General features: G+C 32.3%; 1 protein-coding gene across 7 annotated transcripts in view; it reads left to right on the top strand.

Moving 5' to 3' along the window:
- Nucleotides 1-14,338, top strand: part of EPHA5 (EPH receptor A5) — a 323,325-nt gene that overhangs the window by 270,109 nt on the left and 38,878 nt on the right. For all 7 annotated transcript variants that reach the window (XM_054688281.1, XM_054688279.1, XM_054688280.1 and 4 more), the window contains 3 exons: nucleotides 8,507-8,574; nucleotides 9,831-9,956; nucleotides 10,981-11,166. In XM_054688281.1, coding sequence (XP_054544256.1) covers nucleotides 8,507-8,574; nucleotides 9,831-9,956; nucleotides 10,981-11,166 — 380 coding nt within the window. The remainder of the gene's footprint in view (nucleotides 1-8,506; nucleotides 8,575-9,830; nucleotides 9,957-10,980; nucleotides 11,167-14,338) is intronic.

Here is a 14,338-nt window from a genome sequence, read left to right as displayed (position 1 = left end):
GTACCCTGATATTTTTTTACTGTTCTGTGAAAAACTAAAAAATGATCATTGACTTGCCATTGACTTAGCTCTTGAATGTAGTTATTTTAAGAAATAAACCTCTGTAGCAGTAAGAGTTTGCATTTAGAATGAAAAGAGACTGACATGGGCCTCCCCGGTGGCTCAGGGGTTGAACCCTGGGTTGCAAAGCTGCCCGCAGCCTCCACAGCACCAGTTGGATCCCCGGCCGCCAGCAAGGGTCCCACATGGCGTGCAGACCTCTCCTGCCATGCCCGCTGCTCCCCTCAGCAGTGTACTTCGGTCCTTCTGTCTGTTCTGATACCTGCTCTGACTCTGGTGAATTCTCTTACCCTCCTGCACTTCTGACTGTACCCAGTGCTAGCATAAATAAATAAATAAATAAATAAATAAATAAATAAATAAATAAATAAATAAATAAATAAAAGAGACTGACATGTCAGGCCTAACTTAAAGTATACCTCAAAGATTACTCATTGCCATAGCTTAGAAAGAGTATTGGCAAAATGTAGCTTTGACCAGATTTTAAATATTTGCTTTTTAAAATAAGTAGTATTATTTTCCTCTGTATAGGCACTTTTAATGTATAGGTATTATATTTTATGGGCAAAACCTATCATACATATATTCATGAATGGTATTTCAAAAAGGGGGAAATAATGAAATTAAAAGATTTCAAAATGTCTGAGCTCTTCTCTATTATTACAAATGTGTCTATTCACAAATGATGATTGAATATATTCTTTGAAAATAATTTAAGTGATAATTAAGAAATGTTGGTATGATTATATACACAAAGTTAGGTGACAAGACTTCAGATCAAGATCACTGAGAAATTTTGTTATGAAGTTATGAAGTACCGAATTTTGTGTAGTTGGTTTTAAGAATTTGTTAAAAATCAAAAAAAAAAAAAAAAAGAAACAAGAAAAAATGGGGAGGCAGGATACTTCCTTCAAAGAGCACCAGGAAACCTGAGTTATCAAAAATTTTTCCTAATATCTTTCTTTAAATAATTAGTAATTGCGGGGTATTGAGTGTGTTTGTGTGTGGATGCATATTTTTGCATGTGTGCAAAAAATGATTAGCCACAAATGTGCTTAGATACCCATAAAAAAGGTCAAGTTTTCATGGAGAGATTTATGAAGGAGTCAGAATTTTTAAAAATATATTCTTAGTTAAAAAATAAATTAAAAAAAGAAGCAACTTTAATTGAGATTACATAAAATTGGACAGTAAGAAATTTGCCCAAGGTTATTACTAGGCAAGGATGGTAGCTAAAAATATTTTTATTGCTATGCCTTATGATTCTCCATGTTATAATTTCAACTGTTTATGTGCTTTCAGTTAAAGACACTATATATTTAGATTAAGGTACACAAAATAAAAAATAAAAATAAATAATGGAAATTAAGGGATAGGATGAAGTATAAATACACTGGTTTTTAGGGACAACTTGTTATACCTTGTGAAAATCTATTGGTCTGAAAGCATAATTTCAATACTATTGATATAGATTCTGGAGTTCAACTGTATTTAAACTTCTGCAAGCTCCTGAATTTTTGAGTGGTACTCTATTTCCCACCAGAAAACCATGTTCCACTCTTGTTCAAATGAATGGTGTGTCATTTATAAAATGTAACTGCTAATTACCTGTTGCCACCTTTGATCTCAAATTATTTTCATCACTCTAGTTGTCTACTTTATTAAGAAATCTATACATACTTACCTACAAATATAATATTAATATTTTAAATAGTCTTCTTGGTTTGACTGCAATTTACACAGTGATAAAAGATACATTTGTAATATTTCTGAATAAAATCCAGATGCCTAAGTTTTAATTACCCTATCCCTATGACTGCTACATTTTCAGCACAGATATGTTTTATCACTGATCTTTGACTTCATGCCATTACAGCTGGTTTAACACACTAATTATTGTCTCATTGCACAAGAAAAAAATATGTTTATGACTACTTAGTTATGAATTGATTGTTTTAAGATATTAATGTGTACAGTTTCTAAAACAATGTCATCATTGATCCCTTGATATTCATTTGTGGTTACACTTAAAAATGTATATTCATGACTTAATTTTTATTATATATCCATATGAAAGATACCTTTTTCCCAAGGTAGCTTTTGCTTACATTTCTTAAATTCAAACTTCTATCAGGCTTTTTTCTTCATCATTAGTTTTCATTTTTTCAATGTTTTTATGACATTTACTACTTCTGAGGTGTTCAAATGGCAAGACAAACTTTATTATTATTATGAAAATAGAGAGGTGCAATTCATATTCTCTTCATTTCTCTGTGATTTTTATAAAATCAACCTCGTTTTAGAAACTTGCTTTTTTTCATTTTAAATATTTTTAATAAGCATATTAAAGGATAAACTCTAGTTTCTCTCATAACACAAATATTAAAACAAATTTTTTCAACCAAAATGATCATGAAACTTTATTCAAACATTAACTATTATCTTAATTTTTCAATTTACTATCATTTTTTTCTCTATTTTACTGAGAATATCTTGAAATTTGAAGCAGATTTTTATTTTCAAATATACTTAACAGAGATTATTTCACTTATCTTTATGAGTTTTCTGCCAGGGAACTATGTAGAGTACTATTCCCATTTATACATTTTGGGAAACAGCTTATAGAATAAAATCATGGCCTATAATATTAATCCTAGACTTTCATTTATATAAAGTCCTTGTACCATGCATATGTGAAGCTTGTCTGCAATATATAAAATATATTAAATTCCAATTGAAGACTTGCTAGGTAAAATATAGTTCTGAATGACTCTGAAATTCCTTTTTATACTATCCATGGAAATTCAGAGTCTAAGAGATATTTAATTGGACCTATTCTTATTGAGAAATTTAGTGGTCATGTCCAAGAAGTGGTTTAAAAATTAATAGAAAATTACCTTTGCTAGCACTGAACAAATTTTTTTGAAAACAGGTAGACATAATCCTTACATGTCCTACTTTGTGACAATTATTATACCAAAACTCTAAGTCAATAAAGTTTACTTTAACCCTGAAAATTCTATAATTTATCAGTTTTTTGATGCATTTGAAATTGTTCAGGTTTTCCTATTATTGTTAAATCTAATAGGAACTGAAGAATTTCATAATGGAATATTTACACATTCATATGTGCTATACTATTTTGGAAGGTGTTATTCAATAAGAGTTTTTTTAGAATATGTAAATAAAAAATGTACATAAAACATAAAATAAGAAATGTAAGCTCCACACATTGCCATTAGTACAGGATGGTTAGTAACCTTTATAGAAGGTAAGATAAGAACCTACCAGCTGTGCTATAATTTTGTCTCATATAATTATCATTCCATTCCAATTTCCAAGGAAAGTGTATCATTTTCCTTGAGAAGTACATTTGAGGATTTTCTCTAAATAATAAGCATCAGTTGCATTTCTTGTATCACCAAAATCTCTATAAAGAATTGAAAATCCCAGCACCCTCCTATAAAAATAAAGGATATATGAATGTCTTAAGATCCTGCTAACATGACAGCCTAAATGCTCAATCTCCCATTTTAATGCATATTTATTTACATTCTTACTAAAGCACGTTGTCTCAAAAAAAGAATCTTAGACAGTTTTATTAGATATGTTAATAAATTAATATTCATATACTTCTTTACTTTATCAGGTTGAGTTGACTAAACTTTTAATAATACTATCTTTGTTCAATTGAAGATAACACTTAAGTGAAAAGCAAAAATATTTCCAAAAAAGTTGTAATTTATTCTTTTCAAGATTTCAACAGTTAATATATAAATACAACACTTATGCAATGTTTGAGGTCATTATTATGTCAGAATATAACACTGTGCATATATGGAGAAATATATGGCATATATTGCTTTGAAAGAGGCTTACCATAAAAATAATTTTTATTTTCCATAAGCAAAGTATACAAACACACACACTCATACACATATGCATAAATATTCTAATTTTTGCTGTAACTTGTTACCTTATGAGTATTTTTATATAAAGCATAGGCAAATATTTCTTAATCATTCTGGAAAATATAGGAATAATATAAAATGTCCATTTCTTAACAGGAGACTATTCTCTTCAAGAAATCAAATGCAAAGGTACTCCTCTCACCATTGTACCCCTCTCCCAACTATTTAGAATCAAGATGAAAAAAGTGCTCTGTGTTTATAAGCAAAAGAGGTGGAAAAATCTGACCATTTTATAAGCTGTTGTTGAACAGGGATCTACAGTCCCCTTTGGCTAACCCATTCACTCATCTTTTTTATCATCAGAGTGTCATTTAGTAAATTACTGATTCCATGCATTGCCTGGTACTGTGAAAGGCTTGACATTCTTCTAATTTATTATCACATCCTGAATTTACACCCAAAAACTAAATTATTCTTTGGCACATCCTCCCATACAGAAATATTATTATTTACTATCTCCTGTATCATGGAAATTTCAAATATCCAAATTTACACATTTTTAAATTAGTTTTAATATCATCAAGCATGTGTTACCCAAATTTTTAGGATAATCATGGAGGGAAATGGATTGATTTTTAAATTATCTTAATATCATTGTTACATTTATATGCTAAGCATCCTCTAGGATTTTTAAATGAATATTAGTGAATATTAATAATGTCTACATGTAGTATAATTTATCATGTCTACCATTACTACTTAAAAACAAAACAATGCTGTCTAGAAGAAAATGAGTATAAATGACTAGGAAATGATTTCTCTATTAAAAATAATATAGTTTTAGTACAGTGCTATCAAAACTTATTAAAACTGTAATTTGAGGGCCTCCCCTAGTGGTGCAACTGTTGAGCACTTGCTGCGAAGCTGCCTGCAGCCTTTGCAGCTCCCGTTCGATCCCTGGCCGCCAGCAAGTGTCCCACATGGCTTGTAGACCTCTCCTGCCGCGCCCGCTGCTCCTCTCAGCAGTGTATTTCAGTCAGTCTGCCTGTTCTTTTCCCTGCTCTGGCTCTAGTGAATTTTCTCACCCTCCCACACTTCTGACTGTACCCAGTGCTTGTATAAATAAATAAATAAATCTTTAAAAAAAATTGTAATTTGAGGGTCTCCAGGTGGTGCAGGGGTTACAGTCTGATCACTACCAAGCTATCTCCAGCCACTGCAGCATGAGTTCCATCCCCATCCAGGGAGCAAACCCTCAGATGGCACAGCAGACCTCTCCTGACTCACCGCTGCTCCCCTCAGCAGTGTATTTCAGTAGATCCTCCTGTTCTGCATCCCCACTCTGTCTCTGGTGAGTCTTCTCACCCTGCGCATCCTCTAGCCTACACCCCAGTTCTTGTATTCATAAATTAAAAAATGTGATTTGAAGCAAAATGAAGAAAATGTTTCTTTCCCATTCAGAAAAAATTTTAGTTCCAGAAGGTAGGAGACATACATTATGTTCAGAATAACATATTTATTGACTATCTGATGGGTTAAAATTGTGCATCTGGAGCAGGTACAGAAGATGATACTGAAAGAAAAGGCTTCCTACAATGCATTGTTAGTAAGGCTGAACAACTGCTTGAATGCCAGTCTCAGCTGCACTTTACTTGTGTAACTTGCTGAGACTTGTTTTAATGATGCTTTGGAGGGTTCCAAAACTTAATTTTATATGTTAATGTGACATGCAGCCGTATATGTTATAGAACTCCTGAGATGCCAAGAGTCAAAAAATAACTCCTTTCTACTGCCCTCCAGACTCTCACCCTAGGTATTAAATGTTAAACACTCCTCAACAAGGTATTCCCAAATCATTTTTTAGAAGAGATCCACTGTCATATGAGGAATTTGCACGCAATTTAAATATGCATGAGGTTTATTTAATGATAAGAACTATTTGAGCACTCAAGTTTGAGAGCTTACTTTTTTTGAAGGTGGGAGAGTAAAAGGTGGAATGGATGTTTGTTTTTAATGTAAGCTATAAAAACTTGTATACTCTATAGATTTCTTTAGAATTCCTACAGCATATGTCAGTATTATTGAATAACAAAATCTCATGATGATTTCACATAATTATATTTAGAATATTGGTAAAAAAAAAGTGTCAGTAACTTCTATCTAAAGCATACACTTTAAAGATTGAAGGAATAATATGTATATACAAAAATTATGAACATTGGATTAAAATAGTTTAAAGGTCAGCTTGAAAAGATCAAATATAAATTTACTATGATTTTATGTAATTTTTTCTCCATTTCACAAAGGTTAGATGTTTCAAAATGTTTTTAAGACTCTTGAATGTATGCAAGCATTATAAATAAAATTTAAGTCACCAGATCAACTTTGTGTATTTTCCTTACTCAAGAATGCTATACGAACTTGAAACTATGCTTTACAAATTGACAGTTCTTTAACATGATAAAATGAATATATCGTATTTTTATAAAAATTGGCACAAAGATAGGTTGTATTACTAATTATTTTTTATAACATATGCAATTACACACTAGGAAATGAGGCTAAAATGGGTTTCACTTTTATATCAAAATATACAAAATTTAAGAATATGTCATCAAGGAACTATTTCTATCAATACATGTCTGATGGATACTTAATTTACATCACTTAATAGTTTTTAACCAACTTAACAAAAATATTTTGTCAGTCTGCCATTTGGTCTCATTTCTTTAAACTGAAATAAATGAAAACTTTGTTTTTTAATCAATAAGAGCTTATGAATAGTAAAATCTCTTTATTAGATGCTCACTAAAAATAATTTAAATATTTTCATTTTGGTTGGTTGTTTTAATGTCATGTGGCTAATCATGTACTGCATTAACTCAGTATTCATCAACATATTCCCTCTCTGAATACTTGTCATTGTGGAGATATCATTCGCTCATTCATTCATTCATCAGTGTGACAGATTTTTTTTAAGATTTATTTTATTTATACAAGAGTTGTGGTACAGGCCTGTGGCGCAGGAGGGTGAGAGGATTCACCATAGACAGGCAGACGGACTGAAAGCACTGCTGAGGGTAGCAGTGGGAGAGACAGGAGAGGGCTGCCAAGACATGTGGGTATCTCTCTGGCTGGCCAGGAATCGAACCCATGCTACAGAGGCTGCGGACAGCTTCACGGCGCTGTGCTCAACACACAGCGCCAAGAGGGAGGCCCAGTGTGACAGATATTTTAGTGTGAATTTTGAGTCAGGTGTTAGGACACTTCAGAAATTTTAGATTAGTGCTAGGTTTTGCCATTCAAAAATCAAACAAATAGTGAGTCAAAAATGACACTCAAATGACTATGTTGCATTTTAGAATGATACAGAAAGTTACTAGGTTGAGAGGAGGAAAGACTGCATTTAGTTGGAGTATCAGGACAAAAAAAAAGAATGTGAAAATGGAACTGAACTTTGAGCATTGGAAATTGTGAGGAAAAATATCCCAGGTAGAGGAAGCAATACATGCAAATGTTGGAAACATGGAGAAATATCTGGGCCATAGGAGGGTAAAATTTTAATATACTTGAAGATATGATAAAGAAGTGTGCTACATTAGGAATCAATGTTATTAACAGAAAAAGAAAGTGGCAAATGAAGATTGAAAAGAGAAAAAATATACTGATTTCTTTTTCATATCTATTGAATTTGAATGCCAGTAGAATACTATCACAAAATAACTATCATAAAATAACTCTATCAGAAATAAAAGTATAACTCACAGAAAAATTAAACCAGAGGGAAAAAGTTATTAACAAAACCGTGGAAATGGAGGAATTGAGAGGAGAGAACCAGAGAAGTTCATAGAGAACCTTTGGTAATGACCATACAAAAGAAGAGAGGAGCAAAAAACATCAGAAGGAAGTGGCTTGGGATTTCATTTATTATGTTTAGGGCTGAGTATTTCATTAGTGAACTTTTAGAAAGACAGATTTTTCTAAATAATAAAAAAATGCTGCAAAAAAAAATGGGGACTTGCAAATTAATATGTAGTTGAGAAAAGCAAGAGACTAGGATTTGTGGTGTGGAACTTAGGGAGTTGGAAGTTGTGGTTAATTTGATAGTGATGGAAGTAGAAAAACCAGTTCAAGTACTAAAGACATCAAAACAAGAAAGAGAGAGAGAGAGAGAGAGAGAGAGAGAGAGAGAGAGAGAGAGAGAGAGAAAGAGATGCTCAAAGGAAGAAATGATTAGAGACATACTGGTTAGTTCATCCTGAAAGGAAGCCTCCAAAGTAGTTTAAAAAAAAAAAAAAGGCAAAAGAGAGAGGGAACATAAAAATATCTGATGTATGTTGATATCTGACGATGTACTAAAAGTAAGAAACTGGTTGGGGAAATATAATTTATCCACAAAGAGCATTGGTGCTATTTCATACTGCCAGTGTGAAAACCAGTTTTTGTTACCATCATTTCAATTAGATTTCTTGCTTCTGGGCTTGATGTGATTCACCAACTTGAGATGTGGTTAATTGTAGCTTACTCTGTTCCAGGCGGTGTGGTTACAGCAAAGCAAAACAAGATCCAGAAGAGGAAAAGATGCATTTTCATAATGGGCACAGTAAGCAAATTATAAAAAAATCAAAACAAAAAAATAGAGGTGATTTTATTATTATTTTAGTTTCTTTCCAAGGTAGGAAACTTATAATAATGGACCAAAAAAAAATCTGTGTTGAAATTAAGTGTTCTGTCACATTTTTGTAAAGCATGTAGACTCAGTGCATTGTTGGCTGGTCCTAGGCAACATCTGGATATTTACTGAATTCTTTGAAGCATACTTCATTATAGTTATTAAAACTTTTGCTTAATGTTAAAATCTATCACTTGATAAGCCAAATTTCCAGATAATTTTGATGATTATAAGTACAGTCACTAGAACTCTATCATTAAGTAACACCACCCAATTGAAATCAGTATAATTCGCAGGTTTTTTCATCTTCTAGTATTTTAGCAGGAATTTCCCTGAGCAGATTCTACAGCAGCAACTTATGCCTTGAAAAAACTACTTTTAAGAAATGCAAAATATCAAGTATTAATAATGAAGTTTAAAAATCAGCCTAAATTGGTTCTAGTTATTGTATTTTAAATAGGACAGTGTGAGTTGATTTGCTAAGTAATGACAAGAAGAGTTTATTTCGGTTTGGTTTTTCTGCCAAGACCATAAAAGTGAAAATCATTAAAGCTATAATTCACACTGTAAAGCATGAGTCCATATTTATAGTCCTAACTTGTTTATTGTTATTTATCCTCAAAAACACTGTGAAAAGTGATGTTGGTTGTCTGCAGATGTGATGAAACTGAAGTTCATAAAACATTACAGACTTGGGTAAGGCCAAGTAATAACAGAAATATATGGAGAAGTAGAACTTCTCTTTTTCTTTCGATTTCTATGTCAGTCTCATTGGATCAAATCACCAGGAAAGTTATTTTAAAATATTTTCTGAAAAAACAAAATTAATCATCTATGAAGATATTTTAAGTGAAATATAAGATAACAGAGCAACAAATAGACCACTAACATTATATCATCTAATGTAGTGAACAAAAATGTTTTAATTTACCTCAGAGACTGACTGTGAATATTTTTGTTGGAAAATGTTGCCACATATATATTTCTTGTACATTCCAACAATTCAGCTTTCTGAAATTCTAAAAGTTGAAATAGTTGTACAAATGATTCCTGTAATTTGAGATGTGTCCTCAGTTAAGCACTTCCAGGAACCATGGATTTTAGACCTAGATGCATGTAAATAGAAGTTTATTATTTCCCTCGGCCTTTACAAGAACATCTATGCTAATGCCCATTTATTTTTACAGTTAAACTGCCAGGCGTAAGAACATACATTGATCCACATACCTATGAAGATCCCAATCAAGCTGTCCATGAATTTGCCAAGGAAATAGAAGCTTCATGCATCACAATTGAAAGAGTTATTGGAGCAGGTACAACAGCGTGTTGCACTTGTACTTTTTTTAAAAGATTTATTTATTTATGCATACAAGAGGCAGGGTGCAGGCCAAAGATGGGTGTGTGTGTGAGAGAGGATTCAAAAGAGACAGAGTGGGGGACAGGCAGATGTACTGAAATACACTGCTGAAGGGAGCAACGAGCCAGACAGAAGAGGTCTTGCTGTGCCATGTGGGTCACCTCCCTGGCTAGGGAATCGAACTCGTGCTGCAGTGGCTGTAGATAGCCTCACAGTGCGGCATCTCAACTCCTTGCACCACCAAGGAGGCCCCTGCACTAGTACTTTTAACCTGTTTTTATATTATAGAAAGTAGTATGTCAATGTCCTGATCTAACATATAATGTTTTCAATCTTCTGTAATTGACTTGCTTTCAAGGTGCCATATAATTGATCATAATTTAATGCTATGTTCTGTGTAGCTCATACTTAAACCAGCTAATGTCTGATTTATGATATTAAAAAAAATTAGCTATGAAATAAAAATTATATATATATTTAAGCATAGTGTTTTACCACCTGTATTTTAGTATATACCACATATATTCCATGTGTTATATATATAATTTGTAATGCTCAAAAACACTTACACAATTTAAGTACCAATTATTCTATTTATCAATCATCTCTTCCTTAATTTTTTCCTTTTTGTCATGCAATAACCCTTTCTTCTTTACTCATCTCTTTACAGCACTCCTAAAGAAAAGGGAAAGGATATGATTTTGAGTCAGCTGCTTTTAATTTCTATCATTTTCCATTAAGGTCTGCATCGGTCAGTTGGACAAAGCTAATGACCCTGAAAGTGTTTTATGATCACCTCTCTATAATTTTCCCCAATGAACCACTTAATTAAATTAACATAACAAAGTTTGGGCTCCCCTTTTATTTTAAGAGTTTTGTCTAAACCTTAATATTTTAAGAGTTCTTTAAAGTATTATTAAAGTAAGGGCTTCAGATGAATTTTTGTGTGTGTTTTTTTTTTTTCCTATCTTTATCACAAGGTGAATTTGGTGAAGTTTGTAGTGGACGTTTGAAACTTCCAGGAAAAAGAGAATTACCTGTGGCGATCAAAACCCTCAAAGTAGGCTACACTGAAAAGCAACGTAGAGATTTCCTGGGGGAGGCAAGCATCATGGGGCAGTTTGATCATCCCAACATCATTCATTTAGAAGGTGTTGTGACTAAAAGTAAGTACAAATATGTGTGTGTGTTGTGTGTACAGAGACATATCTAGATTTCTTCTATTAAGTTATTAATTTCAGAGGGAAAAAACTAACAATAGCAATACCATTAAAATAGTTCCAATAATAGCTGTCCTTTATAGCAATAGATTGTCAAAACTGATCTTCCTTGAACCTAAGTTTCTATTTACTTTTATTCAAGATATATATATTAATGCATCTACTAGGAATTCAATGACAGAGAAAATATATTCAGTTAAAGCAAGCAGTAAAAGTATCAGTATTTCTTTCTCCTGCCTTTTTCACTTTTTATCCTAATGAAATATTAACTTCAAAGTTTTCAAGAGGCATTGAAGTTTAACATTTAATAGGATTACTATATCCATAGGTGCCCAGCCACTTTTTAAGCAGTTCTCTTATAGCCAGATATATTACTTTTACTCATTTTTATACATTGAGGTATTTTAATAGTTCTAGGGAAAGCAATAGTCTCAAGATTGCCCACACCCTACTCCAGGTGCTGCCATCAGGCATGCATTCAGGACCGCAGATCCATTATCAATCCTAAAGGCAGGAGGGTAGAAAAGCCTGATACTTTTTCACTTACCCTACACCCATTTACATGTTTAGAAAAGGGGCAGAAAACTCTATTTATCATGGAAGATAGTATTTCAAACTGGCCAAAAACATGGCCTACATATCTAGTCACTAGTTGTAATTTTGGATCAGATAAAAGGTACTATGTGACTTTGCATAACTTAAATATATTCAGAACCTTAGTTTCATTATCAGTGACATGAGGGTAAAAACAACTCACAGTTATGTGAAGATGGCATGACTCACTATAGGTGAAATTAAGGTAGTTTTTACTTTTCTAGTTATCTCTCCTCCAGTGCTCTTGACACCCCCATATCCATTTCATCCTTAATCTATTTTAATATACCTGATATTTTGCCATTTCTTCATCATCTCTACCTCATATTTACTACCTTTTCAATCCTTGACAACCCTTACTCAATTTCCATCATCTCTATGAAATAATCCCTCATCACTTCACCTTAAATAATCTTTCTTTTTGAAACTGTGCCAATGTAAGTATTCTTGCAACAGTCTGTAATGTTCTTTCATTTGTCCAAAAATTCTGTTTAATTCTCTTCTACTTATATTTTTAACTCCCTAGTTAGGAAAAAAAAAGTCTGCTCTTTGGAAACACAGATCATGTTCTCAATATTTATATAAACCTATTGCTCTTACAGATAAGCCAATTTGTGGTTACCATAAACAATTTGAGCCTCATTGTCACACAAAAAGTGGGAAATTATATCTACCTTTTAAGATTGCTATACATATTACATTAAGGGGTCTGCATGTGAAGATGAAGGTAATTATAGTCTTAGGTATTTTTATCTGTTCAAATGAATTCATAGAATACTAATGGATAACACCCCAAAATTATGAGAATTAATATGCATCTATTTTTATAGTCTCTTCATTTATTAAAGAACTTATTTTATAGGGAAGGGCCATGAATGAAACAAACTAAAACAAACTTCTGACACTAAGTGAATTAAATTCATCAAATGTTGTATATGCATTAGAACGTTATTTCTAAAACTGTCATCAAATGGTTATATCTAAATTTTGTTATTCTAACCCAAAAATAATGCTGTAGTAGGGAATACAGTTTTTAAGTTTCTAATCCAACCATGTATTTCATTTTGATGTTACTGTTGTAAGACTACACATATAAGTAAAGCAAAATATGAATATTTAAAATATTTTGTTTTATTTTCTGTTCTATGTGAATTAAAACTTTATTTCCCCTTAATAAATATAGCTCTTGATGTTCAACTTAGGATGTCTGCAACTTGTTTTTAATTTACCATGTTGCAACTCACTTTATTTGTGTCCTTAATTTCATGCTCTCTGATCTGATGTTAATTTATTCAGCAATTATTTTCAACCTGCAGCACACAGATAATGAGACATAAGTGCAACTAAATCTTGTGATTTTTCTGATTGAGGCTGAGGCAGGGAGTCTGAAGTAGCATTCTTATGGGTGGTGCCATCACAAACCTTCTTTCCTAAATCACTGTCCGACATGCCAGACATATGAGCACACATTCAGAATACTTCTTATTTGTTGTTAAACAGGACACAGCATATGTGTATGTGTATGTGTGTACATACATATATGTTTTAAAGAGGCTTCATGATAAATGTAAAAACCCACAACTCCTGATTTAATGGACTCATTTTTTTAATATTAATTAACATACATTTTTTAAGATTTTTTTTGTATTTATGCATACAAGAACTGGAGTCTAGGCCAGAGGTGCCAGGGGGAGGGGGTGGTGAGAGAATTCACCAGAGACAGAGTGGGGAGCATAACAGTCAGACTGACGAAATACACTGCTGAGGGGAGCAATGGGCGAGACAGGAGAGGTCTGCTGTGCCATGTAGGTCAGCTCCCTGGCCGGGGATAGAAATGCTGCAAAGTCTGGCTATAGCCTGATAGTGCTGACTTTAACTCCTGTACCACCAAGGAGGCCCTTAATCAGCTCATTCTTAATTCAAGACACTTTAATATACACAGTGCCAGATTTTACTATGAAAGAAATTCAGGAGTAAATTAAGAAATCAGAAAATATAATTCTGTCATGGTAGAATCCTTAATTATTTAAGATTTACTGTTGTACCCTTGGGAATTATTATCAAAATTGACTTAAAGAATATTTCTGTTGAGCCTTTGAATTATTCATAGGTTATATTTCTTAATCTAGGACTATGTACAAATGAATCTAGTTCCCTGTAAAATTAATAAATTTAAATAAACTAGTAAAGGAATATCTTTTTATTTTTCTTTCTATGGCTGAGATGGGTCATTTAGTGACAATTGTCCTTCTTAATTATCATATAATTGTGAGTTATTCTATATATGTGTATTATATATATATGCATATGTGTTTGTATAGTTATCTTCTAAAAATAATTTAATTAAATGTTTTAATAATTTTAATAATTTTATTAATTTAAAGTGATAATTTAAAATAATTTTTATTCTATTGTGTAAAGTCATTTTCATTTTATAGTCCCTTATTCCTGATTATCCCAGGCATTTCCAATAGTCTTAAACCGAATGTTCCCATATTGGCATTTTCCCATATTAGTTCATTCC

The sequence above is a fragment of the Talpa occidentalis genome, unplaced genomic scaffold (genome assembly GCF_014898055.3).
Source record: "Talpa occidentalis isolate TD23 unplaced genomic scaffold, MPIMG_talOcc4v2.1 talOcc4.6, whole genome shotgun sequence".
Classification (NCBI taxonomy): domain Eukaryota; kingdom Metazoa; phylum Chordata; class Mammalia; order Eulipotyphla; family Talpidae; genus Talpa; species Talpa occidentalis.
This window is presented reverse-complemented; position numbering and strand designations above follow the sequence as displayed.